Source organism: Peromyscus californicus, unplaced genomic scaffold (genome assembly GCF_007827085.1).
Source record: "Peromyscus californicus insignis strain IS unplaced genomic scaffold, ASM782708v3 Scaffold_11__1_contigs__length_118956290, whole genome shotgun sequence".
NCBI lineage: Eukaryota > Metazoa > Chordata > Mammalia > Rodentia > Cricetidae > Peromyscus > Peromyscus californicus.
Window position 1 is genome coordinate 10,917,133 of NW_026294402.1, and position 26,049 is coordinate 10,943,181.

At 45.0% G+C, this 26,049-nt stretch overlaps 1 protein-coding gene across 1 annotated transcript; it reads right to left on the reverse strand.

The window, feature by feature from the left end:
- Positions 1 to 1,863: 1,863 nt before the first annotated feature.
- Positions 1,864 to 17,388, reverse strand: CUNH11orf97 (chromosome unknown C11orf97 homolog). Its single transcript, XM_052752484.1, has 4 exons — positions 17,005 to 17,388; positions 13,182 to 13,286; positions 5,066 to 5,191; positions 1,864 to 2,167 (listed from the first exon to the last, which is right to left on the reverse strand). The coding sequence occupies exons 1-4, from the start codon at positions 17,141 to 17,143 to the stop codon at positions 2,163 to 2,165; spliced, it is 375 nt and encodes a 124-aa protein (XP_052608444.1). The 5' UTR covers positions 17,144 to 17,388; the 3' UTR covers positions 1,864 to 2,162.
- Positions 17,389 to 26,049: the final 8,661 nt, after the last annotated feature.

Sequence of the window (26,049 nt, forward strand, 5' to 3'; positions counted from 1 at the left end):
CTCTGGACTTCCACTTCTGGCTCACGGTGCTGTTTTTTTAAGTAAACAGTGATGACGAGTTCCAGAACATGGTGGTGGCTGCAGACACACCCACACCCACCCCTTGTCATACACACACACCTCATTCAGGGTGCTTTAACTAAATGGAAAATTCTGTATTTAGTCTGGAAAAGGTTGGATCTTGACTCAAGACACCGACTGTTTCACTGTGGATACTTCTAAACAAGGGCAGGGCAGACCAGAGAGCAAATTGCTGTTCACTTCAATCCATTAGAAGCAGAGCTGGACTTGAGAATGGGAACTGAGTGGGCTTAAGTGAGCCTATGTTCTGGGGGGAGAACACAGCCGCATAAACTGGAAAACTCCAGAGAGACAGAGTTCTTTACTGTCAGATAAATCACAACTGACATTATAGTATAAAACCGGAAAAGCCCAAATTCCTAGCAAACAGACCAACACATGAGTAAATTAAGTACAATGTGCTGTTGTTTTGAGAGTTCTCCCTCTGTCGCTGGGCTGGCCTAGAACTCACCATGTAGCCTAAGCCAGCCTCAAACTCTTGGCAATCCTCCTCCCTTAGCCCCCAAGTACTAAGATTACAGGCTGGAGTAACCACATCCAACTTTATACACATTTTTGTGTAATTATTTATAATGCATAAATGAATTGGAAGTTAAACATTGTTCCATTAAACAGAATAATAAATGCATATACTCTAGTGGTTTTCAACCCTCCTAATGGCCCTTTAATACAGTTCCTCCTGTTGTGGTGACTTTGAACCATAAAATTATTTTTATTGCTACTTCATAACTGTAAATTTGCTACTGTTATGAATCAAAAATAGGTATCTGATATGTGGGATATCTGGTGTGTGACCTCTGTGAAAGGGTCATTTGGCCCCACAGGGGTCATGACCCACAGGTTGAGAATCACTGCTCTACAGCATGATGTCAAACAAGTACCAAAATAAGCGTAGAGGAAGAGGGGTAGAACGTCGCAGTGTGCTGCTCATGACTCTAAAGCTCATGTTTTTTCCTTTGTATTTCTGTTGTTGTTGTTGTTGTTTGGGTTAATCCCATGTAGCTCACACAGGCCTCAAACTCACTGTGTAGTCAAGGATGATCTTTAACTCTGATCCTCCTGCCTCCGCCTCTCAAGCGCTGAACACCCAATGTTTACCACAGAACCATGGCTTCAGGTATGCAAGACCAGGACTCTACCCACCAAGCTACATTCCCAGGTAGGCAATCTTTTTTTCTGGGATTGAAGACATGCATCACCATCGCCCAGCTTACACTTTAAAATTTTTTTAGATTTATTTTTACTTTATGTGTGTAGATGTTATGTCTGCATGTATGTTTATGTATCACATGCTTGTAGTGGCCACAGAGGCTAGAAGAGGGTGTCAGGTTCCTTAGAACTGGAATGACAGTTAAGATTCACTGTGTGAGTGTTGGAGTCTCTGTGAGAACAGCAAATGCTCTCAATGGTGGAGCCGTCTCTCCTGCCCTCCTTTACGTTTCTTTATCTTCCAATTTTTCCATACCATGTGGCTCTGTCTGTGAAATGGGTGAAAGGGTTTTTCTCCTCTCGTTAACCTCTTTTCAAACTCATAAGATTATATATATATATATATATAATCTATTCACGTAATGTAATAGATAGATAGATAGCCTGGCTCCTCACCACTTAGTAAGCAAATTCTAGAGAAACAACGAACTCTACTGAGCTGTAAGAAAATAACTGTCTTTGAACCAAAGCTCTTTCATTTGTCATTCACTACTGTGCATTCTGCTCTGGGTCACCCATGTCTGGACCACCACCATACCAAACAGGAAATGGATTAGCCCATTGCACTACAAGTAGAGTTTCGATTTTATAATGTTTAATTTGAAATGAAGAGCTGTGCCTTTGTTTGATACATTTAATAGAATAAGCTGAACAGAAGCTTAATACATCCCAACTGTGAAAACTAAAAACAAGTATGTTTTTCTTAGCACATTTCCCCAATAGTATTTTGTGGCTTGGACTGATTTATATATTGGTATTACAGACTAAAAAACTTGTTTCCATACATCTGAGATTGAGAAACAAGCTTGAGTTTCTTTCTGTCTTTGGACGTTAGAACGAAAGTTCCATCTCTGTGGAAGGATGTGTCCATCTTATCCTAGAGTGAGAAAAAGAATATGTCAGCAAAAGTGTTTTATTTGGGGAGATGATCTTTAACCCTGTTTCAACCCAAGTTTTGTTAGATTGAACCCAAGAGTTTAGACTGCACCACCATCCTCACGGTGGCCCACATGCAGAGCAGATCATGAAAGCCACGTGCTGCGTTCTGAGCCACAGTCCGGCCACTGAGCCCCTCTGCTGGAGCATGGTTCTGGGCAGTGTCAGCATTACTCAGGTGCTGTCTTGAAATCGCCTGGGAGGGACCCCCGCCTGACTTGAAGCATAATCGAGTTGTCATAAGGAACCCATGTAATTCATGGGCATGTTCAGGCTTAGCAGTGGCTAAATGACTTCCTTTCTGTTTTGGTTTGGTAGCATGGTGCAGACTAAGCAAGTGATGAGAGCAGGTGAACAAACCCTGGGATGTGATGAGGGTGGACAGATGAGACAGATGCTGTGGAGTCCCTAAGGCAGGCTTCAGGACTAGCTGAATAGCCATGACTGTAAACTTGGGAGAGTCACACTATCTTGATCACACACACACACACACACACACACACACACACACACACACACACACACACACACTGGGGGGGAGGAGGTATGCATGAGACTGTGTGTACACACATGTACATGTGACAATGGAGGCCAGGGGTCAGTGTCAGTGTTTCTGGATTGTCCCCACCTTATTCTTTGAGACAGGGTCTCTCCCTGAACCTGGAGCTCATTGATTTGGCTGGGCAGCCTGGCCAGTGAGTTCCAGGGATTACAGGTTAAATCAGGTTTACTAAAATCACTGATTTCTCTGTGGGTTGTAAATGTACTCACCTCTCAGATTCTAATGCTGCCTTGCCACAACCCTGGCATTTGTGCCTGGTTAACCACAGCTATGTGACTTGATGGCTCCACCGTATTGTCCAGTGACCAGCTGGCCAGTGGGTTATGGCACAGTCTTGGAAGCCAGAGGGGCTTAGGCTGGTAATTTCTACTACACTCTCTCTCAGAACAGGGATCATGTCCTTTCTGTCACCAAATTCTCTTGCCTGGAAGATGGAGCATATCATCCTCAGCTTTTGATCATGTGGGCTATGCAACTATGTAAAATGCTTGCTGTCCTGCCTCGCATGTGGTAAATAATGGCAACTGCTTTATTATTGCCACCCCATGCTCTGTGGCTGAGTCTTGTTTTATTCTGTCCTTCAATCTTATGTCTTAGTTCTCAGGAGCTGCATTATCCATATCCCACAAACCCACGCCGGCCTTCTCTTTTGTGGTACTTGTGTTGTGCCCACATGTCACTTAGGGTCAGTAGATATCCCAGTTTCTGGGCTCTGGGCACAGGAGCACCTCATGGTTGATGGCATGGGCCCTGGAGATGGGCTTCCTGGATTCAAAGCAAGGACTTCCTCTCAATAGCTAAGTAGCACCGGTTAAATTCTTCAGCCTTTCTGTGCCTCAATATCCTCATCTGAAAAGTGGATTCTGTCTATTCCTTACGGTTGGTGTAATGCTTAAATAAAATAACATGTTAAGAATCGGAAACAATAGTGTTTATAGCATTTGTTGAGATGATTCATATCGCGGTTAAGAATGCATATTCTGCCAGGCGGTGGTGGCACACGCCTTTGATCCCAGAACTTGGAAGGCAGAGGCAGGCGGATCTCTGTGAGTTCAAGGTCGGCCTGGTCTACAGAGTGAGTTCTAGAACAGGCTCCAAAGTTACACAGAGAAATCATGTCTTTAAAAAACAAACAACAAGCCGGGCGGTGGTGGCGCACGCCTTTAATCCCAGCACTCGGGAGGCAGAGCCAGGCGGATCTCTGTGAGTTCCAGGCCAGCCTGGGCTACCAAGTGAGTCCCAGGAAAGGCGCAAAGCTACACAGAGAAACCCTGTCTCGAAAAACCAAAAAAAAAAAAAAAAAAAAAAAAAAAAAAAAACAAACAACAACAAAAAAAAGAAAACAAAGAACACATATTCTATTAAGAACATGCACTGCTCTAACTGAGGACTGGAGGGTGGATCCCAACATCTACATCATAAAATGACTTTAACTCAAGCTCCCAAAGATCTAATCCTGTTTCTGACCTCTGACCTCTGTGGGCACTTAGCAAACACAGACACACAGAGACACACACAGACAGACAGACAGACAGACACACACACACACACACACACACACACACACACACACACTTATAACTAAAATATCTTTAAAAAGAAAGAAAGAAAGAAAGGATACCCATGCTTGGCTTCTGTGTGCTGTTATTTTTCCACCCAGGGTCACCTCCCAGTTGTAGACTGATGTGCAAGACTCAAGACTCATGTACCAGCCATGTGTCCCTACACTATCTGCACGTTGCTCCCATGTCAAGACCCCTGTCTCCTTTCCATATTCTGCTACAGATGTTGTGACAAATAGACACTGTGACAATAAGGAGTGAGGAATGCTTCTGTCTAAGCTTATGTCTTCTGAAGAGTGCACTATGCAGGTGACCCACGTACCTTGAGTGAGGTGAAACTTTCGCCTGGCCGAAAGACTTGCCCAGTCCCTCCTTAATTCCCTCATCTCCCTTTCATCACGTTCAGAAGAAAGGGATGCCCATGATGCCTCCCTTAGAGCCTGGCTGTGTACAAGAAACTCTTGTGCATAAGAACTAAAGAAAAGAGTCAGATGTGTAAGTCTAGATATGAACTTCTCTGCTGTCTGTAGAGGTGTGCTTCTTAGCCGAACTGCGTGAGTCCCAGGTTGACAAAGCAGATAAGTAAAATGTGACCTGACAGAAGCAAGGCAGGGAGGCTGGCTTTGGGCTGAGGGTCTTCGTGGTGTGCCACTTGTTTGCAAGCTGAGCAGTCCCCCCAGGGCGCCTGTGGGAGTCAAGGGAACAGGGGTCTTACTTCTCAGCCCTCCATGCCTTGAATAGTACTTGGCTTGTGGGAGTGAACTGTTTCTGCTCTGCTGTCCTGGTATCATGCCTCCCACAGGGAGATTCCTTTTAATGCTCCAAATTCCATCCAGGGCCACTGTGAACATTTTAAAAACAAGACAATGACAGTGAGTAGTGCATTCTCTTCCCAGGACAAAGTGTTTCAAAAGTACTTTCCTTTCAACTAATTAAGTCAAAGAGGTATATTTGACTTAATTAATCAAGCCACCCTAGGCTTTTCTCATCTATTTATTCTTTAACATGTTTCATGCATCCAACTATTACTGCATGGAATTAAACCACTATATGCTGTTACATTTGAGTCTCCACAAAGACATGGCAAGTCAATACACTAACATATTGCAAAACAAAAGAATCAAGAATAAATAAAATAAATTCTGTATATTATTCAGTTTTCCATAGCTGATTCTAATTTAATTCCCTCAATAAGTGGAAATAGTTCCACAAATAAGAAAACCATTCACAAGACTGAGGAAATCTCCTAAAAGCCGTGAGCCAGGTGTGGCTTAAAGTCCCCATGAAAAATCTACAACTCACTGGCTCCTGCTGTTACGGTGCTGAACACCTGGGAAATGGTGTCTGTACTGTCACCCGGCAAATGTCAGATCTGGAATCCTGAAAAGGGTGTCTGCACGTTAGCACATGTCTAAGCATTACTAATGCTGTGTGCTAACGCTTTGTACTTGAATCCCCTCCGTATCCTAAAATCATCTGTTTATGTATTTCTTTAACTTCTGTGCTGGCTAGTTTTATGTCAGTGCGACACAAGCTAGGGTCACTGGGGGAGAGGAACCTCACTGAGCAATTCCACCACTAGACGGGCGTATGGGCAAGCCTGTGGGGGCATTTTCTTGATGGATGATAGATGAGGGAGGGCCCAGCTCACTGTAGGTGGTGTCAAACTTGAGCAGGTGGCCCTGGGGTATATGAGAAAGCACAGAGTGAGCCAGAAGCAATATCCCTCCACAGCCTCTGCATTATCCTGCCTTGACTTCCCTAACTGATGAAGTGTGACCTGAGAGTAATGAGCTGAAGTAATCCTTGCCTCCTCAGGTTGCTTTCCTCTCTAGGACAATTTAACCACAGAGAAAAGCGCAGCCGACGCTGACTGAGGTAGTGAGCTCAGGTTAGCTGCTGACTTCTTGTTCTGACTTTGAGCATGTAAATTGTATTGCTGAATATTCTCCACAGACCCAGGGCTCCCCGTCCACAGCGATCTCACTGATACTCCCACGACACTTGGTGTCTCCCTAAAAGATTGCACAGTAAGTAATGCCTAGGAAGGAGTGCAGTCTCTGGGCTCAGAGCAGAGTGGGGCTTCAGGCCCAGTTCTCCCTCACCAGCCGGGAGCCCTGCACAAACTGTTTAAACCCTGTGTCTGCTTCCTTAGACTTGAAACAAGGAGAATAATACCACCTCGGAAGGCTCTTCTCAGATGGGGATGAGATGGATATAGAGTGCTTTGTGTTCAATAAAAGGTTGCTATCATCTTCACGAGGACAGTGACTTCACTGTCCAGGGGTGGCCTCTGACTCTATCTCCAGAGCTGCCGCTCAGAGGGCTTGCCAAACTGAGTGCTACACCAGGGCAGTAGCTAAAGCTGCCTGCCGAGATGAGTGCCGTCCTTTTTCTAGGTCCTTAAAGGAAGACTTCACAATCTCTTTCTGTCACGATCTTACAAAACCGAAAGGGTTCCTCGTATCTAACCTAAATCTCCTCTCCTGCTCAAGCTCATTTCCTCTTCTGTCCTGTCTAGAGAGAGGAAAGGCTTCTCCCAGCCACTGCTCCCAAAAGCAGGCGAAGACAGCCTGTGAGAGATCAATAATAGCTACAGATTTGCCCTATTTCGGTAGAAAGCAGTTCAGGCTCTGAGGCAGGGTTTGGCAGACCAGCCACGTTGAATTGGATATGAGGTGTTGCATCAGCCTTCTTTGGCTCTGCTCCTTCTGATGCACTTACTGGAGTGCTAAAGGTTATAAGTGAACAGAAAACACTTAAAATACACAAGAAGATGCTAAGAAGTATTAAAAACCTCCAAGTCAAATACAGTTGTGCACAAGTGATTATTGCTTCAGAGATGGAGGCTGATAGAAAAACTATTAACAACACTGTTTATTTGATGTAGTGTTTGGGTGAAGAAGTTACCAGAGGTGAGGTATCCATGTGGAACAGGAGAAGAGCTGAAGCCTTAGAGGCAGCTGCCCTTTGGGGGAAGCGACCTCTCTGTGTTCCAGGCATGCAGCTTTAAGAAGGTAGCCGGAGGACAAGGCAGGGACAGAGCCAAAAGGCCTCAGAGCTGGCATACCTGTCTAGGAAGGGAAGAGAGCAGCAGGCACAAAAGACGCAGATTCTGTCCTAGAACCTTCTAGATTCTTTTCTCTCCTCGTGTCCTTGGATCATTTCTATCCAGAGACCTTTTTCTATGGATTTTTATTCTAAATTTAAAAATTATAAAACATCATACCACAAGGACATTTGCTCAACTATGTTCATAGCAGCATATTCGTAATAGCCAGAACCTGGAAACAACCTAGATGCCCCTCTACCAAAGAATGGATAAAGAAAATGTGGTACATTTACACAATGGAGTACTTCTCGGCAGAGAAAAACAAGGACATCATGAAATTTGCAGGCAAATGTATGGAACTAGGGGAAAAAAATCATCCTGAGTGAGGTAATCCAGATCCGAAAGAAAAAACATGGCATGTACCCACTCATAAGTGAATATTAGATGTAAAGCAAGGGATGACCAGGCTACAATCCACAACCTCAGAGAAGCTAGCTAACAAGGAGGACCCAAAGAAGGACACATGGATCGCCCTGGGAAGGGGAAATAGATGCGATCTCCTGGGTAAACTGGGGGTGGGCAGTAGAGAAGAGGGGATGGGGGATGAGAACATGAGGGATGGGGATGGTAGAGTTGGGAGAGGGACAGAGAGGGAGAGCAATGAAAGAAATAACTTGACAAAAGGGGTCATTATGGTGTTAGGGAGAAACCTGTGCCAGGGAAAATCCCAGGAATCCACAAGGATGACCCAGCTAAGACTCCTAGCAATAGTGGAGAGGGTGCCTGAACTGGCCTTCTCCTGTAATTGGATTAGTGACTACCCTAATTGTCATCATAGAACCTTCTCCAGTAACTGATGGAAGCAGATGCAGAGATCCACAGCCAAGCACTGGGCCGAGCTCCAAGAGTCCAGTTGAAGAGAGGGAGGAGGGATTATATGAGCAAGGGGGGGGGGTCAAGATCATGATGGGGAAACCCATAGAGAGAGGTGACCCAAGCTTGTGGGAGCACATGGACTCTAGACCAACAGCTAGGGAGCCTGCATGGGACCGACCTAGGTCCTCTGCATGTGGGTGACAGTTGTGTATCTTGGTCTGTTTGTGGGGTCCTTAGCAGGGGGACCAGGATCTGTCCCTGGCACATGAGCTGGCTTTTTGGAACCTATTCTCTATGGTGGGATGCCTTGCTCAGCCTTGATTCATCGGGGAGGAACTTAGTCCTGCCTCAACTTGATATGCCATGCTTTATTGACTCCCATGGGAGGCCTTACCCTTTCCAAGGAGTGGAGGGAGGGGTAGAAAGGAGGTGGGGGAGGGAATGGGAGGAGAGGAGGGAGGAGAAATATTGTGGTTGATATGTAAAATAAATTTAAAAATTTTAATAATTAAAAAAGATAAAAATTTTAAGTAGTGAAATAAAATATAATAAAAATTATAAAACAACACATGCTTTCCCCACCCCCTAGAGAATCTAGCCATTGTCTCAGGTTGATCTCACAGGGAAGTTAAACTTATCTTTAAAAATATGTTTTTGATCCTTTTGGCTGTGTGAGGACTGAGTGATAAACAGAGAGGACTTGAAAGGCCGGTTTTGAGCCATATCTCCCATATTTCCCTGTGTAAACATGTTCAGAGATTTGACCAGGGGAAGGAAAACTTCACGAGATTTGATTTCTGCTCAGTGATTCCCAGGATCTTGACCTGCCCGCTGGTATGGAACGAACCCCTTATACACTGTAGATACACGAATCTACAGGACTTTGGGGGGAGGGGATCAAACCCAGCACCTTGTGCATTCTAGGCAAGTGCTCTACAACTGAGTTGTATCCCAGCCCCTTTGCTGGTTCTGATTCTTCTTTCATTTTTTTTAAAAAATAATTATTTATTTTTATTTTATATGCATTGATATTTTACATGCATGTATGTCTGTGAGGGTGACAGATTCCCTGGAACTGGAATCACAGACAGTCGTGAGCCACAATGTAGGTACTGGGAATTGAATCAGGGTCCTCTGGGAGAGCAGCCAGTGCTCTTAACTGCTGAGCCATCTCTCCAGCCCACCTTTTCTGGTTCTTTAAGACAAGGTCTAATATAACCCAAGCTGGCCTCAAGCTCTGTGTAGCCAAGATGACTTTGAACCCCTGCTTATCCCTGTTTCCACTCAAGTATTTAGATTACAGGCATGGGCCTGACTTTTTAATGCTGACAACTGGTTCTGATAAAGTTTATACTATAGAGAAAATAGAATATTTGAAGGATGAACTTGGCATATGGCCAATGGTTTGAGATCTTGATCCAAACTAAGCCTTATTAGATGTAGGCTGTTGCTGCCTGCAGAGGGAGGGGATTTTGGAGTGGCCCTGTCACTTAGTGGATACTGATGCAGAGGAGGAGTAAGCTGGCCAGGTGTGGTGGGGTCAGGTGGGAGGAGTTTTGTCCTAGACATGCTGATCTGAGTGCTTAAGGGCCACCGAGGAGAGAGTCTGCCTAGAGACACATATGTCAAGAGTGTCCTAGTAAGGCCACAGTGGAGGGACTCCAGGAGAGTGACACAGTGGAGGGACTCCGGGAGAGTGACACAGTGGAGGGACTCCGGGAGAGTGACACAGTGGAGGGACTCCGGGAGAGTGAATGGGACAAGACTAGAAGATGGTGGATATCATCCTGGAAAACCCGAATGTTGGGCGAAGGGGGGGGGGTACCAAGAGTTCTTAAGGAACAACATCAAAAACAGGTGTTCCAGGGAGAAAGCCAGGACAGCTTAGAGTCACAGACCCTGGGGAAGAAGCATCAGGCACATTAAACTCTTAGTCAGTGAGGAGTGGCCCAAACCCCACTGGTCATGGCTGTGTGTCACCAGACACCATCCCGAGTAGAAAGTCAATGGGTTTGGGACAGACTTGAATTTAGAGTGTGATTCTGCCACTTACTGCATAATTTGGGGCAACCCGAAAGTCTTTCAGGGCCCCCGAGCAGGAGAATGTGACTTACTCTAGTGTTTGCCTGTTTCTGTTTTTTTGAGATGGATATTCTGTAGTCCAGGTTGGCCTTGAACTTGTGATATAGCCAAAGACGACCTTCAATTCCTCTACCTCCCAAGTACCAGAATTTAATCTTAAATGGTGAAAAGACACTGTAGAAGTTTGAGTGTGGTTGACATGATTCATCTTCTAGACCATCTGGTTTCTGTGTCGAGAACAGACTGAGGAGACCACAGTGGAGTTTGAGGCCAGCCTGGGCTACACAGAGAGTTCCAGGACAGCCAGGGCTACACAGAGAGACCCTGTCTCGAAAAAGCAGGGAGGGGGCTGAATTATCCATATTTTAGAGGCCAAGTGGAGGCAGAGAAGTTAGGGAGAAAAGGTGGAAGAGAGATAGGAGCAGAGCCGGGGAATGGGGCTTGGTGGGCTCGAGGCCACGTTGAGGCTTTCAAAGGGAAAAAAGGAGTAGACGTCTGTGCCAGATGCCGCTGGGAATATGAATGTGCTGGAGGAGTCACAGTCTTTGGTCTTCAAAGGTTACTTGCAGTCTGAAAATGTTTGCAAACTCATGGGGACCAAAGTGTACTTACAACAGGGAAGAGGAGGGACAAAGGATGACTAAGACACGGAGGCAGCCTGCCACGTGCACTCACTGGTAGCATCTGCACATAGCTACTACCACATACTTGAAAGCTGGATGCAGAATCTGGCCTGTCAGTGATGATGTGTGAGAAGCTACAGCTGTCATCAGGTATTCAAAGACCAGTCTGTCCCCGCACACTCTGCTAGAAGGTCTGGTGGCTAGTTAGGGGCTGCCCACACTGCTCCTAGGCAGGAGGAGTTTGTCACCCTCTCTGGGTACTAGTTCCTTATTCTGGACTAGCCCTTTAAAACACTTGGAAAGTTTTCTAGGCAAAAGAGTACCTTTGTGCGCCCTCTGGTGGATGCTATAAAAATGCAGCCTGGATAGCTGCATGCTAATTGAATATTTGAAAATACTTAGAAAAATGAATATTTATTTCCTATTCTCTTACGCTGTCTCATAGTCAAATGCACTCAGTAAGAATGATACAACATTTGTTTCCTCCTCAGAGAATGTCAAATATGTTATGTAAGGCAAATAGCTTCTATGTGGTCCTTAAAAACAACAAAGCTGAATAATTACTTGGAAAAAGTTGCTTAATCACCAAGAACATAGTGCACGTATGCTCGGTAGGTCATTCTACATCTATTCACAGCATTAGAGTAGATTTAAAGCTCTTCTTGAAGATGCTCTGTGTCACTGGCAATACAGTAAGTCCCAAAAGTAAACACCATGACTCCTTAGAAACACAAAGTGGGCTGGAGTCTAGATGATACACCTTGAGGTTGTCAGAAACTCTTAAGGGGACTGGGCCCCACATTCCCAGAACAGTCCACCCCAGAATATGGCCAGTTCTCTGAACACTGGAGTCTGAGGTTTATGGTTCCTCCATTTATTTTACTTTTTATTAGTATGTATGTGTGATGGTGTGTGTGAAGGAATGTATGTGCTTTAGCATGCATGTGGAGAGCACAGGACAACTTTACGGAGTTGATTCTCTCTTCCCACCTTTATATGTTGTGATGATTAGCTCTAATTTCCAACTTTACATAACCTAGAATCACCTAGAAGACTCTCAATGAGAGATTGTCAAAATCAGGTTGACCTGTGGGCATGTTGGTGGGGACTGTCTTGATTATGCTAATTGACATGCAAAGACCCAGCCACACAATGGGTAGCATCATCCCCTGGGCTTGGAGTCCTAGACTAAATTACAGAGGGCAAGCTGAGTAGTGGGTGTGCACACATGCGTTTTCTCTCTCTCTGCTCTTGACTATGGATGTATCTAGCTGCTTCAAGTTCCTGCCTCAACGTCCTTGCCGTGAACTGTGACGCAGAACTGTGAGTTACATAAGCTTTCTCTACTGAAGTTTCTTTTGTCAGGGTATTGTACACCAGTAACGTGAAGGGAATTTAGGGGTTGTGGGTTCCAAGGATTGAACTTCCAAGGTCAACAGGCTTTCTTTCACAGCAGGTACCTTACCCCATTAGCCATCTTACTGACCTAGGTATTTCCTCTGGCAAATTCAGGACCCTGTGAACATTGTAATGAAACCCTGATTATTTGAAAGCCAGAAAGTACTCTCCAAATGATCAGTTGCTGAAAAGGAATCATGGTCATGAGGGGCCTGTCATCTCAGAATGATGTCTGTAAGGGAGTAGGGGCATCACATGACCTATCCTGAGAGGTATCAGTGACTCATGAACTGTGTATTTCTAAAATGATCCATGGGTGATTTGACCTAGTTCGGAGGCTCACAGTCTGCTGGAACAGTGTTGGCGGGGAGGGTCTCTGCATGAGGAGCACTGGACCATCTGGGAACTTGGTAGTCTAGGCATCGGTCCAGGAAGCTGCTTTTAACGAACTCCCAGGTAACCAATACAATGTAACATTTGGGAACCCCTGCCATTGAGCAAATCTATATTGATAATCTGAAAATGTTACTGTGTGTCCCAAGCATGTGAAACATTCTACTTACTATTAAATAGAAAGAACACCATTCACAAGTATGGACAGAAAAACATACATTGAAAATCTACTTCATTTTCCTCTACGTGTAGATTTGGACATAGGCAAAAAAAAAAAAAAAAAGCTAAGATTTCCCAGGAACTGACTTCTCCTGATGGTTATCATTTCATCAGGAATAAAATAACCACGCTGCCATCAAATAGACAAACTCATATCCATTTAGCAAACACACTTCCTTGTGGCTTACCTGCAGGTGGGCTTTTTACATGGCATTCATCCCTCTTGATAGAAAGTTCTTCCTCCAAAACCTCCTTGATTCTTTTATGGGGCTCGCAGTATAGAAATGTCTTCCCTGGAAAGGTATTCACAATTGGCTTATCATCAGCTTTACCCAGCCTTTTAGCCATTACTCCTATATGAATAGCTTTTTAAAAAACAGCCTCTCATCCCTTAGAAATAGACAGCTTGCATTGCAGGCTCTCTCTTGGGATGACCTCTCTCCCTCCCTCCCTCCCTCCCTCCCTCCCTCCCTCCCTCCCTCCCCCCCTCCCTCCCTCCCTCCCTCCCTCCCTCCCTCCCCCCTCCCTCCCTCCCTCCCTCCCTCCCTCCCTCCCTCCCTCCCTCCCTCTCTCTCTCTCTCTCTCTCTCTCTCTCTCTCTCTCTGAGACAGGGTTTCTCTGTGTAGTTTTGGTGCCTGTTCTGGATCTCGCTCTGTAGACCAGGCTGAGCTTGAACTCACAGAAATCCACCTGGCTCTGCCTCACAAGTGCTGGGATTAAAGGCGTGGGCCACCACCGCCCGGCTTGGATGATCTCTTTCATCACAACTTCTGGTTTGGAGGACTTCATACTTTTGTGTAATTCCTGAGTGTGTGGGGTAAGCTTCAGGATTCTCTCTCAGGTATGATGAAGAAATATACAAAATGTTCTCATTACCTTCGTGAACTTTCACTTATCATTAAGGAGGGGTCCAGGGCTTGTTGTTGGCTTTGTTTTGTGACTGGTCCTCCTGTGTTTCCCAGCCTGCTGTAGAACCTAAGACCATCTTGCCTCAGCCTCCTGGTGTTGAGATTACAGGCATGTACCACCATGCCCAGCAATGACTTCTGATTAAAGACCTACTTTGTTCCTGACATTTTCCTTGGGGATGAGGACAGAGTAAAGAGTAAGGTAAAATCCAGATCTGTGCCTGGATTTTACACTCCAGGTGAGTGTGTGTGTGTGTGTGTGTGTGTGTGTGTGTGTATGCTCCAGTGTGTATGTGGAAATGAGAGGGCACTCAGATTTCAGTCTACTTCTTCCAAATTGTCTGAGACAGGTCTCTTGTCTCTTTGTTACTTGCCACTACACGTGCTAGGCTATGTGTTCTGGAAACTTCCAGGAAATCTCCTGTACTAGCTTCCCATCTCACCACTGAAATTACAGATAGATGCTTCTGTGTCTGGCTTTACGTGCTCTTGAGGTTTGAACTCAGGTCCTCACACCTGCATAGCAAGTGCTTAGGCCAGCCTCCCCAGCCTCCCCAGCCTCCCCAGCCTCCCCAGCCTTCCCTCAGCCTCCCCAGCATCCCCAGCATCCCCAGCCTTCCCTCAGCCTCCCCAGCATCCCCAGCCTTCCCTCAGCCTCCCCAGCATCCCCAGCCTCCCCAGCCTTCCCTCAGCTCCCCCAGCATCCCCAGCCTCCCCTCAGCCTCCCCAGCCTCCTCAGCTTCCCCTCAGCCTCCCCTCAGCGTCCCCAGCCTCCTCAGCCTCCCCAGCATCCCCAGCCTCCCCAGCCTTCCCTCAGCCTCCCTAGCATCCCCAGTCTTCCCTCAGCCTCCCCAGCATCCCCAGCCTCCCCAGCCTCCCCAGCCTTCCCTCAGCCTCCCCAGCATCCCCAGCCTTCCCTCAGCCTCCCCAGCATCCCCAGCCTCCCCAGCCTTCCCTCAGCCTCCCCAGCATCCCCAGCCTCACCTCCCGACCCCCCTTCAGCCTCACCTCAGCAGTCCTAGCTTCCATTTTAAAAGATTACAACTGTTTGCTGCTCCTGCAGAGAACTGGAATTCTATTTCTGACACCCACAGAGTGGCTCAAAGCAGTCTGGAACTCCAGCTCCAGATTATCCAACACCCTCTTCTGGACACTGTGACCACACACACACACACACACACACACACACACACACACACACACACACACAGAAATGATACAGTGAATCTTAAAATAAACAAGCGATTAAACCCATGGAGACTAACCATAGATTAAGGTTCAGGACTTCTCCCTGGCCTCCGAGGCTAGCCCCACCTCTCACAGCTGTCCCTGCCCAGGACTGGCATCTGCTCCCAGTGCCGTGCTGTCTTCTTTCCAATCTCCTCAGAGAGCAGAACCCTCGGAGGACAAAAGCGCCGTGTGCTTCCTGGCCTGGGGTGTCTGCAGACTCCACTCACTGTTGGCTTCTCCGTGCTCAGTCCCCCTCGCCAGCCCTTCTATCAGATCCCACCTCTGCATGTCGCCTCTGCCCGACCAGCCTCTCTCCTGACTTTTTGCCTAAGGAACTGCCACTCACATTTTAAGTGTCAGCTTTACAGCATATCAGTTCCTGGGGAAGATTCCCTGTTCTGCAACCTAGAACCGTCTTTTTTTTTTTTTTTTTTTTTTTTTTTGCCTAGGAGCCCTTCTTTTCTCTCTTGTTTCGTTTATTGTTGTTTCGTTTGCATAGTTGTGTACAATTATTGTGTAACTGATGGCTTGATGTCTTTGAAAACCAGCCATCAATACTTAGAGGCAGAAGTCTTTCTGTTCCACCCATTGGAATATTAGAACCGAGCTTGGCATAAGAGACGGACAGCAGAGGTATGTTCAGGTAGACTAGCACCACACCGCTGTAAACATGGCTTCCTGTCACAATTCAAGGAGCCCTAGAGAACTCAAGCAAATTCTTTACTATTTAAGATTTGATGCTAATCTCACAAAGATATGGCAGGCATCTCTTGTTCTGGGTTAAGCAACAGAGAGCAGGAGTGTACTTGTCCTGAGTGCAGACCGGCCACTTCTGATGGTGGGGACTCAGACACACCTCAGACTGAGAAAAAGTACGGCCAGACACGTTTAGATCCTCACTCTTGTTTCCTAAAGGTTAGGGGTCATGTGAGTAGAAGGCAGCATGTTACTTTAGCCTGTTTTAGACTTTCTCTGAAGAATCATGACCTTCACAGGGAGTGACTGGGCAAGGAAGGAGGCAAAGTCTACGGGATCACAGAGAGAAGAGCTGCCTGGTCAGAATGCAGGTCTCTTGCCAGACTGGGGGGGGGGGGGGGGGGGGGGGGGGATGGATCCCCGGAGGAAACTGCAGGAGATTTGTGGAGCCTTGAAAATTGATTGATAAAAAGCTAGTGAGGGAGAGTCCTTCCTCAGTTAAGAAAAAGGAAGGGCAGGAGAGAGGGAGAGCGGCTGGAGACAGGAAAGAAAAAAAAGAGAGAAGTCCACACACTGCCTCATCGGCTTCATTGATTGGTCAACAAGCTGTCATGTGCGGGACAATGGGGGAGGGGGCAGGACTGCTGAAAACTGGGTAGCTCTGGGCTTTGTTTTGGGTGAAGTTTGCCAGACTTGTTGACATCTAACAACGGTTGATACTGATTTTTTTTTTAAATGCACCTAGGTATCTTACTTGTTTGTTTGTTTTTTTCTCACAGTTACCTGTGGGCTAGTATAACTGCTTATGTTTTATAGTAAGAGAAGCCTGGTAGGGTGGCATACTGATCCCTGGAGCTCACTGGCCAGACAGCCAGTCATTCACACACACACACACACACACACACACACACACACACACACACACACACCCCCCACCCCTCCTTGATTGCCTCCCTGGAGATTAGCCAGAGCATCTGGAGGCTCCCGCACCAGAGGATGGGGTGCTTTCTGCCAGTGTCTTTATCTCTGTCTTTGCCAAACAGCAGCTCTCCACCCCTTCCCTGGAAATCTTCAGGGCTCCACCCAGTTCCACCCTGGGGTCCCCAGCCTTGTTGTCACTGGTCCCCCATGGCCCCACGACCCCATGGCCATGGTCTGAGGCTGGAGCTTAACTTACATTGTTGGCGGGGCTCTTGGGGGCCTCCGGGCTCTATACGAGCCCTGCACCCCAGCCCTGTGGGCCTCGGCTGTTCCCCGTCGCGGCCCGCCTCCGCTGCTGTCCCTGCCGTCACCACCAGCGCCTCCTGCCGCCTCATGCCACTGGGGTCTCCGCTGCCCAGGGCCACCAGGCCTCCCAACTCCGCCACCGGCTGCTCTGGAACGCGAGGCGTCTGAGGTTACCATAGTGACCGCGGATGCTCCGGGCCTCCAGGGCTCTGCTAATTTCTCCCGGGCTGGGTGAGCGGACGACACCCCGCGTGTAGTCAGGAGCTGCGATTCCTTAGATACAGACCCACGCAAAGGACCTAGCTTCTCAAGAGAGGTGCTTCAGTTGCGTGACTGGGAAACCGAGAGCCACAAAGGTTTGGGAAAGTGCCCAAGGCCACAAAACTGGGGTGTGACTCAGCAAAGTCTGATCCAAAGCCCCAAGGATTGGTCACCACCTGGGACAGAGAAGATGTGAGTGCTGGAATGGGCCACCGGCCCAGGACCGTGATTCCCTACTATGAATTCATAACTTTGGGGCTGTGAGTTACTAAATAACTGTAGTTTCCGAGGAGTTTTGTACTCACAGTCTATGTCAGCTCACAAAATCACCAATTTTACAGGTGACAAATCCACAGAATTGGAAGTGAGTCAGAAAATCGAGTTTGTTTGAAGGAGCAGCTACTTCCGTTTTTTCTTTTTGAAGTTATTAAAAAGTTGCATTACGTTTGCCAAAGTTAAATGTGCATTATCTTAGAAAGTTAAATAATTTGACAAGGCTTTTAACAAATTCAGGAGATGCCCTCCCCCACATGGCTGTCTTTATTGCATCCCACTTTTAGTCTTTTTCTTCTTCTTTTGTCTGTTTTGTTTTTCAAGACAGGGTTTCTCTGTGTAGCTCTGGCTGTCCTGGAACTTTCTCTGTAGACTAAGCTGGCCTTGAACTCACAGAGATCCACCTACCTCTGCCTCCCAAGTGCTGGGATTAAGGGCATGAACCACCATGCCTGTCTCCCATCTTTAAATTCCAGAACAAACCTTTGCACATGCACGCTGCACGCCTGCCACTGATCCTTGCGTCCAGACATCGCCTGCCTCTGCCTCCTGAGTGCTGGGATTAGAGGCCTACACCACCACCGCCCAGCCCACTTTTATTCTTGATTGATAATTTCATGTTTGCAACCATTAAACCACATTGGTGGGAGAGAATGGTCTAGAAACTGACCTAACCATGTATGAGCACCAGATATAAACAAAAGTGGGTGTGGGTGTGGGGTGTGACTGAGAGAGAAGAGCCTTTTGAGCAGTGGTGCTAGATGAATTGGTTGTTATCTGGAAAACACCTTGACTCCTGGTGTATTGTAAACACAAACAGCAGATTAGACGGATTATAGTCATAAAGGTGGAATACTGAGGCTTCTAGGCGATATCTATTGAACACGTTCACGACCTTGGGGTTGGGAACAATTCCCTATGCAAGCAATAAAAGACATTAATCAAAAGAAACCAGCAAGTCAGAGAACATAAAAATTAAGATACCCTCTTGAATAAAGTCACTATTAAGAATGTGGGGAGTCGCCGGGCGGTGGTGGCGCACGCCTTTAATCCCAGCACTCGGGAGGCAGAGCCAGGCGGATCTCTGTGAGTTCCAGGCCAGCCTGGGCTACCAAGTGAGTTCCAGGAAAGGCGCAAAGCTACACAGAGAAACCCTGTCTCGAAAAACCAAAAAAAAAAGAATGTGGGGAGTCAAGTCACAGACTGGGAGAACATTTTCGAAACACATTAGCTAACAAATAATCAGGACCAGATTATATAAAGAACTCTCACAGATCAGTATGAATAGGGCATGGAACTCAGTAAGAGCATGGAGAAAGACAGACAAATAGATACATGACAAAAAGAGGAGATCCCAATAGCTGAGGAACACAAGAGACACCGTTTGTCATCAGGCCAAGCTATGGAAGCTGCAAGGAGACTTCCCCAAACCAGAGTGGTTGCTGAACCCACAAACAGGAAACAGTCCCAGCAGCAGTCACCAGGCTTGGAGGCACCATAGCAACTGGTTCTGGTTCTCTACTGTTGAGGGACATCTGAGCTGGCCATGGAGGTTTAGGCAGGATTGTTTGCACCCAGTTGGGGCAACATAGTGAGAGTTTGTCAAAAAACGAAAGTGTAAGTTTATGTGACCAATTTGAAGAGCTGTTTTTTCCCCTGCTTTTACTAAAGAAGAATGTAAGTACTTCAGAGTCCTAATATCAGACACATACTAAACTGTGGAATGGGTGCACCAAAAATACTCACTAGAATTTTCCCAGCAACACCATTCACCAGAGCCCCAAAGGCTCGAGAAAGAATTTGAAATAAGATGTACCTATTAATTATTGTGTTCTTAGAACACCACAATGAAAAAGAGCAAGCTCCTTCTTTATGTAGGAATGTGGGAGAATTCTCCAGATGTGATGTTGTACATTGTAAATTATTTCATGGTGTTGTAGAAATTAAGTAAGGATGATGAAGTAAAAACAGTGGCTAGCTTTAAGGAAACACTGAGAGTGTGCAAGACAGGCTTTGGGGACATCAGCTATATTCTGCACCTTGATCTGAGGGTAGATACATGTTTTGTTCATTTTGTATAGTTCATCAAGGTTTCTAAATTTTGTATGTTTGGTGTATCTCTACAAGTTAACAATTAAACATATTTTAGTTAGAAAACAAAAGTTTGTCTGAAATTTTACTCATAAAAAACCATGTAGTTTATTTGATTAAATAATAAAGAATCACACAATTCTTGTTTCCTATTTTCTCCAACATCAAAGACTTGGAGGTTATTTAATTTTGGGTGGCAGTAACTGCATTAATTTAGGTAATTTATTTCTTCTCTCTTCTGTGGCTTTGGGAAACCCATGAACTGTAGACTAGTGGCTGTGGAGCCCCCATGGGACTGGACTAGGCCCTCTGGGTTTGGTTTGAACTGTTTGGGGAGCACCCAGGCAGGGGGATCGGGATCCATCCCTGGTGCATGGGCAGGCTTTTGAGAATCCGGTGCCTGTGGTGTGACACCTTGTGCAGCCTTGGTGCAGTGGGGAGGGGCTTGGACCTGCCTAGGCTCCATGTGCTGGGCTCTGCTGACTCCCTATGGGAGACCTTGATTTGGGGGATGTGAGGATATGGGGTGGTTTGGGAGGGAGGACTGGGGGGTGGGAGGATGGAGGAGGTGGGATTTGTGGGTGGTACGTAGAGTGAGCAGAAAATTTATTAATAAAGAAAAATGAAAAAAATTTCAATCGCCATATGTGTATGCCACTTCCAACTCTTTTGTGTATAAATTATTGGCAAAAAAAAGTATATGATACATTATTTTAGCTGTAAAAACGGGGTAATTGGTTTACCCTCTTTGTAATGAAACGGAAAAGACCAAACGGCCACTAGGTGGAGACAAAACCAAAGACCTAATCTAACAAAACACACACACATATACACACACACACACACACACACACACACACACACACACACACGCACACGCACACGCACACGCACACACAAATGCACACAAGCACATAACTCAGTCTTTAGCAAAAGAAACAAAAGCTATTGTATTATCAAAGAATATATTAAATCACATGGCTTTATAGTATTTAAGTAAAAATCTAGGTGGATGCATTTAAATTAATGTTTAATTCTTTAGATTTAGAACAGGTCTCAAGAACTCTTACCTGCTTGTTTAGGTTTTGAATAATGAGTAAGTAACGGGGTACTTCCTGCTGTTGTATTTCTTCAGAGAAGTTGATCCTATACTTGCTTCAGCGTCTCATCTCAATTCCTACTGTCCTAAGTTACTCTCCAAGCCAACCAATCCTCCTTCTTTAGTCAGTAGCCATCATTTCAAATTTATTGAAAGTTTCCAAGTGGATTAAACTTCTGGGCAGTTGGCTTTAATTCCTCATCTATTAATGGGGAAGCTGTTTCCTACAAGGGCTTGTTTGCTTGGGATTTTAAAACTCCAGTGAATTGGTAAAATACAATTTTTTGGTAACTTGCAAGAACTCAAAAGCATCCAAGAAAATATACTTCCTAGAATTTGGACAGGAGGTCATTATGTGTCCGTCCCTACTTGCTATAGAAAAATAAACGGATAAAATTAGTCATCCTTGGATATCTACCTTCAAAAACCATCCTCACTGAAACTGGGTGTGGTGGCCATACCTGTAATTCCAGTCTTCTCTGTAGGCTGAAGCAGACGGCCATGAGGTCAAGCCAACCAGTACTGTCTCACAAAACCAATGTGCTGGGCGCTGGTGGCTTTAATCCTAGCACTTGAGAGGCAGAGGCAGGTGGATCTCTGTGAGTTCAAGGCCAGCCTGGTCTACAAGGTGAGATCCCAGACAGCCAGGACTGTTACAGAGAAACCCTGTCCTGAAAAAACAAAAAAACAAAAAACAAAACAAAAAAGAAACCAATGTAATTGCATTATGCTTTCTGTGCAAGACCTGCATTCTGCTCAAAGGACGGTGGAAGCAGATGGTTTTTGAAAGTCGTGCCTACCTCAATACCCTATAATCAGTAGGTAGAAAGTTCTAACAAGCCTTGAGGTCCCTTGTCCAGCCATTCTGCATTCTGACCGTTATCCATTTCACTAGATAAATCTAGGATTTGTCTTTCTGTCTGTAAATGAGTTCTTTACCCCACCCCAGAGAAACATTCATTTGAAGAAAAAAAAGTCAACTTGTTATCTACATCTGGATTTTGGCTTTATTCATTGACTGCTGCCACCCACTGATAGCCCCCTGCCTCATACTGCTGTCCCATTGCTGATCTTGAAACCAGGCAGTGTAAGTCACCAGCTGTTTTTCATCGCAACGACTGTTGCTTATTTGTGTTTGTGTGCCACAAAGTGAAATTCACTTCTTATTGTGTAATTGTACTTCTGTGAGGTGGTTAAAACAAGTAAGCTCATTGATGTGGGGGAGGAAGTAGTTTCCAGGGTGAAAGGGAGTGGATTCCGTTCTGTGTTCTGACAGACTAACAACATACACTTATTGTTGGCTAATATCTTCCCTTTCCTTTTCAAAGGGACAAGTCCGTGTAAAGTTCATTGCAACTTTATTCAGTAACACAATAAAATTTACATTTCCAATCATGCAAATTATTGAAAATCAGGATGTGACTATGATCTCTATTGAATCACAGAAATCAGAATTTTCTAAAAAGAAACTCATTTGACCTAAGGGGTAAATTTCCTAGAGGCCAAAACAACCTTGTATTGGGCAGGATTCTTTTCCTAACAGTATGTTTTAGCTTGGTGTTTGAATGTATTTAAACAAGTTCATCAAGGAAATATAAGAAATCTAAAGTAGAATCGCAGATTATCTGATTTTTAAAGTGTGTAACTAGTGCCCTAATTCCATTTCTGTTGCCATGACAAAATGTCCTGACAAAGAACAACTTGGGAAAGAAAGGTCTCTTCTTTTTATTTTAATTTATGTGTGTGTGCATGTGACCTTGTCTAAGAAGTCAAGTTAGGATATCTTCTCTGTCATACCCAGCCTTATTTTTTGAGGCAGAGTCTCTCACTTATCCTGAAAACAGCTTTTTCCGCTAGACTGGATGCAGTGAACTCCAGGGTTCTGCTGTTTCTGCCTTACTAGTGTGGGGATTACAGGTGTGTGCCATCATGCTACATACCCGGCGTTTTATGCAGGTTCTGGGGATCCAAACTCAGCTCTTTTTGCTTGCACAGGATGCACTTTATCCTCTCAACCATCTCCCCAGACCCTCATTTTTTAAATTATTATTAAAATGCTCCCATGTTAGGGTGGCCATGTGTGAAAATAGAGTTCATGGCATCTCAAAAGGTCCATGTCCTTCCTGAGCTCAATACAATTCTCCAGTGTTTCCAGTTTCAACTGCCATGCCTCCCATAGAGACGAAATGCTGAGGATGTTGTACTCACAAAGAAAAGAAAAACAAATGAAGTAGCAGCTTGCATTCAGCCTGGGAGAGCTATCTCTTTCCTTAAGCCTGTTCTGAAGCCTACAATCTCCCTGCAGAGATGAGACCGACTGGAGGATGTGGCCATGTCATTGAATCTAGTGAGGACTGGAGGATGTGGCTGTGTCCGAGTCCACAGTGAGGACTGGAGGATGTGGCCATGTCATTGAATCTAGTGAGGACTGGAGGATGTGGCTGTGTCCGAGTCCACAGTGAGGACTGGAGGATGTGGCTGTGTCCGAGTCCACAGTGAGGACTGGAGGATGTGGCTGTGTCCCTGAGTCCACAGTGAGGACTGGAGGATGTGGCCGTGTGCCACTAAATTCACAATGAGGACTACTAAATGAAACCGTTTTGAATGAATAAAATGATGAAACAGAAATGAATGCTTTTATGGATTTTTTTCCTCATTTGCTCTCTGTTAACAAGAATCCATCTTTTAAAAAGGGGGAAAATTGGGGGGGAGGGACTTCAGGAGGATGCAAACAGAATGAGCCATAACCTATTCAAGACCTGGCATTTCCCTACAGGTACATTTTCTCTCAGAATCTCATTTCTCTCCAGTCCTTGTAATTATTTCCTTTTAAAATGTTTACTTATTCCTTTTTTCTTATTTTGCTCATTCCCTTAATTTTTCTGTTGATGAAACCTTTGATACATGGATGGAGCCTTTGAAACTGGGGCAGGAGTTTTTTCTTTAAGTCCAGTTACTTGAATTATTGAGAGAAGCTCTATGCTGCTAATTTTACTGGAAATGTGTGAGAGGAGACTATAGCATGAGAAAGGAGAGCTGTCGTCAGTCTTCAAAGATGCAAATGCCTAGGCTGGGAAGGCGTGTCTTCCTGAAATACTGGCAAAAGCAACTCTAATGCAATGAATAAGCATTTTATTTTGCATGTATTCCTTGAAATATTTCAACAAGGTAAAGAAAGACCTGTATTTGTTTGAAGTCACACACAATCACAATTAAACACAGGCTTAATCTCAGGCTTGTCCATTTACAGCCTGCAAAGCCTCCAGAGTAGTGGTTTTCACCCTTCCTAATGCTACAACCCTTTAGTACAGTTCCTCATGTTGTGACGACCCCAACCATAAAACTGTGCTGCTACTTCATAACTGCAACTTTGCTACTGTTATGAATCATAATGTAAATATCTGATATGAGACCAACCATTGCTCTAGGGATTATGTTGGGTACCTAAACCTGTCTGTTCCATGCAGTAGCCAGCACCCTAGTGTGGCTGATGGGAACTTGAAATTCGGCTAGTGTGAATCAAGATGTGCAATAAAACAAACACACTATACTTTGAAAATGTACTATGAAAAGCAAAATGTGTCAATTTAAAAATAACACTTATATTTATTTATTCATTCATTTATGTGTGTGCCTGCTATGTGCATGTGTGCAGGAGAGGACAGCTTCTGGGTGTCACTTTTCTCCTGCCACCATATTTGTCCCAGGAATCCAACTTAGGTTCTCAGGGTTGATGGCAAACCCCTAATCAACTGAGCCATCTCTCCAGTCCTCTGTTTTTAAATATACATCTCATGTTGAAATGAGCATTTTAGATGTATTGGTTTACATACATGTTTTCTTAAAAATTCATGTCACTTACTTTGGCTGTTTGTCACTTATTGTGGCTGTTAGGAAAACCCCCTTAAAGCTATTTATGAGGCTTATACTATGTTTCTACACAAATAGCATTGACTTAGATGTCCTACTTAGGTTCTCAGAAGTAAAAATTTGAGGTTTTAAAGGAAAGTTTCTAGGAATTAAAATCACCAATGTCTACACTTGATCATTTCTTTCTTCTGAACTTAACAGATTTCAAGTTGATTTAGAGAACGTATTCTGTCTTACATGAACATTTAGGAATCCCACAGGATTATACTGTCCCCTTATTAGAGAAAAAGGCACTGTGGATGAGTTGGGGACCGTATTACAGAACAGCCAGCTCCACGGATCCTAGAGCCACTTCAGGTAGGATGAAGATAACCTGTAATCTCCCTGTCAGTCTATCAATCATCCATCCTTGTGTGCATGTGTGACGGAGTCACTCTGGAGACTTGGTTTGGTAAGAGAACTATGTCTCAGGCAGCCTCTAGACTTCTTTTGGTCCTATCTTTAGCATAGTAGATAGTGGGATATCATCAACTAGAAATAATGGCCTCAGATCTCTAGTGTAAGGACTCCATAATCACATCACTGTGATAGGTTGTGGGCTGGAAGACTCTCTGGAACTGTGTCAGACTTGATAAGGCAACATCAACTAGTTTTACTGTGGGTCTATGAATTTTTTTTCCACTGAACAATAACAAAAGTTACTTCTTCCTTAAGCATTTACATTAATCAAGATTAAGCCCTTAGTTATTTAAGAGTTTAAACTTCTTTGGAATAATTCCCCAAGATTAAAGAAAACTTTGCTTATAAACTGAGCTATTTAGCCTGCATAAACTGGAAAGTACAGGTATGTAACAGAACCCAAAGTGAGGGCCTTTTGTGGACAGGAGTGTCCAAAATGTTAAAAGAAAATTGAAGGATGCAAACAAGCAGAATGGACTTCTGGGAAAATGGACTTCTATATATATGCCCATTGCTTTCTATAAAGAGTAGTCAGATCAGCTCCCTGTTAGGAATAAGGAAAGTGTGCAGGTAGGACCAGGTCATCATCCTTGGATAGACAGCCAGTTCAGTTACACAGAACTCTGTCTTAAAAGGCCAAAATTAAACATTTTAAATACAGAGGCTTCTTTGGCTCTGTATTTACACAGTAAAGTAAGATAAAGGCAGGCATACAGCCCATTTCCAAATAGTGCTAGAGCCAAAAGCTCTTTGACTGTCAGGTGACTAAGCAGCCTTGCTTAGTAGTCTACTAAGATGTGTGTAGACTTTTTCTGTCACTTTCTTAGACAGACTTAAAAGAAAGCTGCCTTCCACTTCCTTCCAAAGCCCTTGTATCAGAGATACTTAAGAACAGAGGCACATTCAAGCCCCAGGTCTTTTGAAGTTATCCTCATTTCTGAG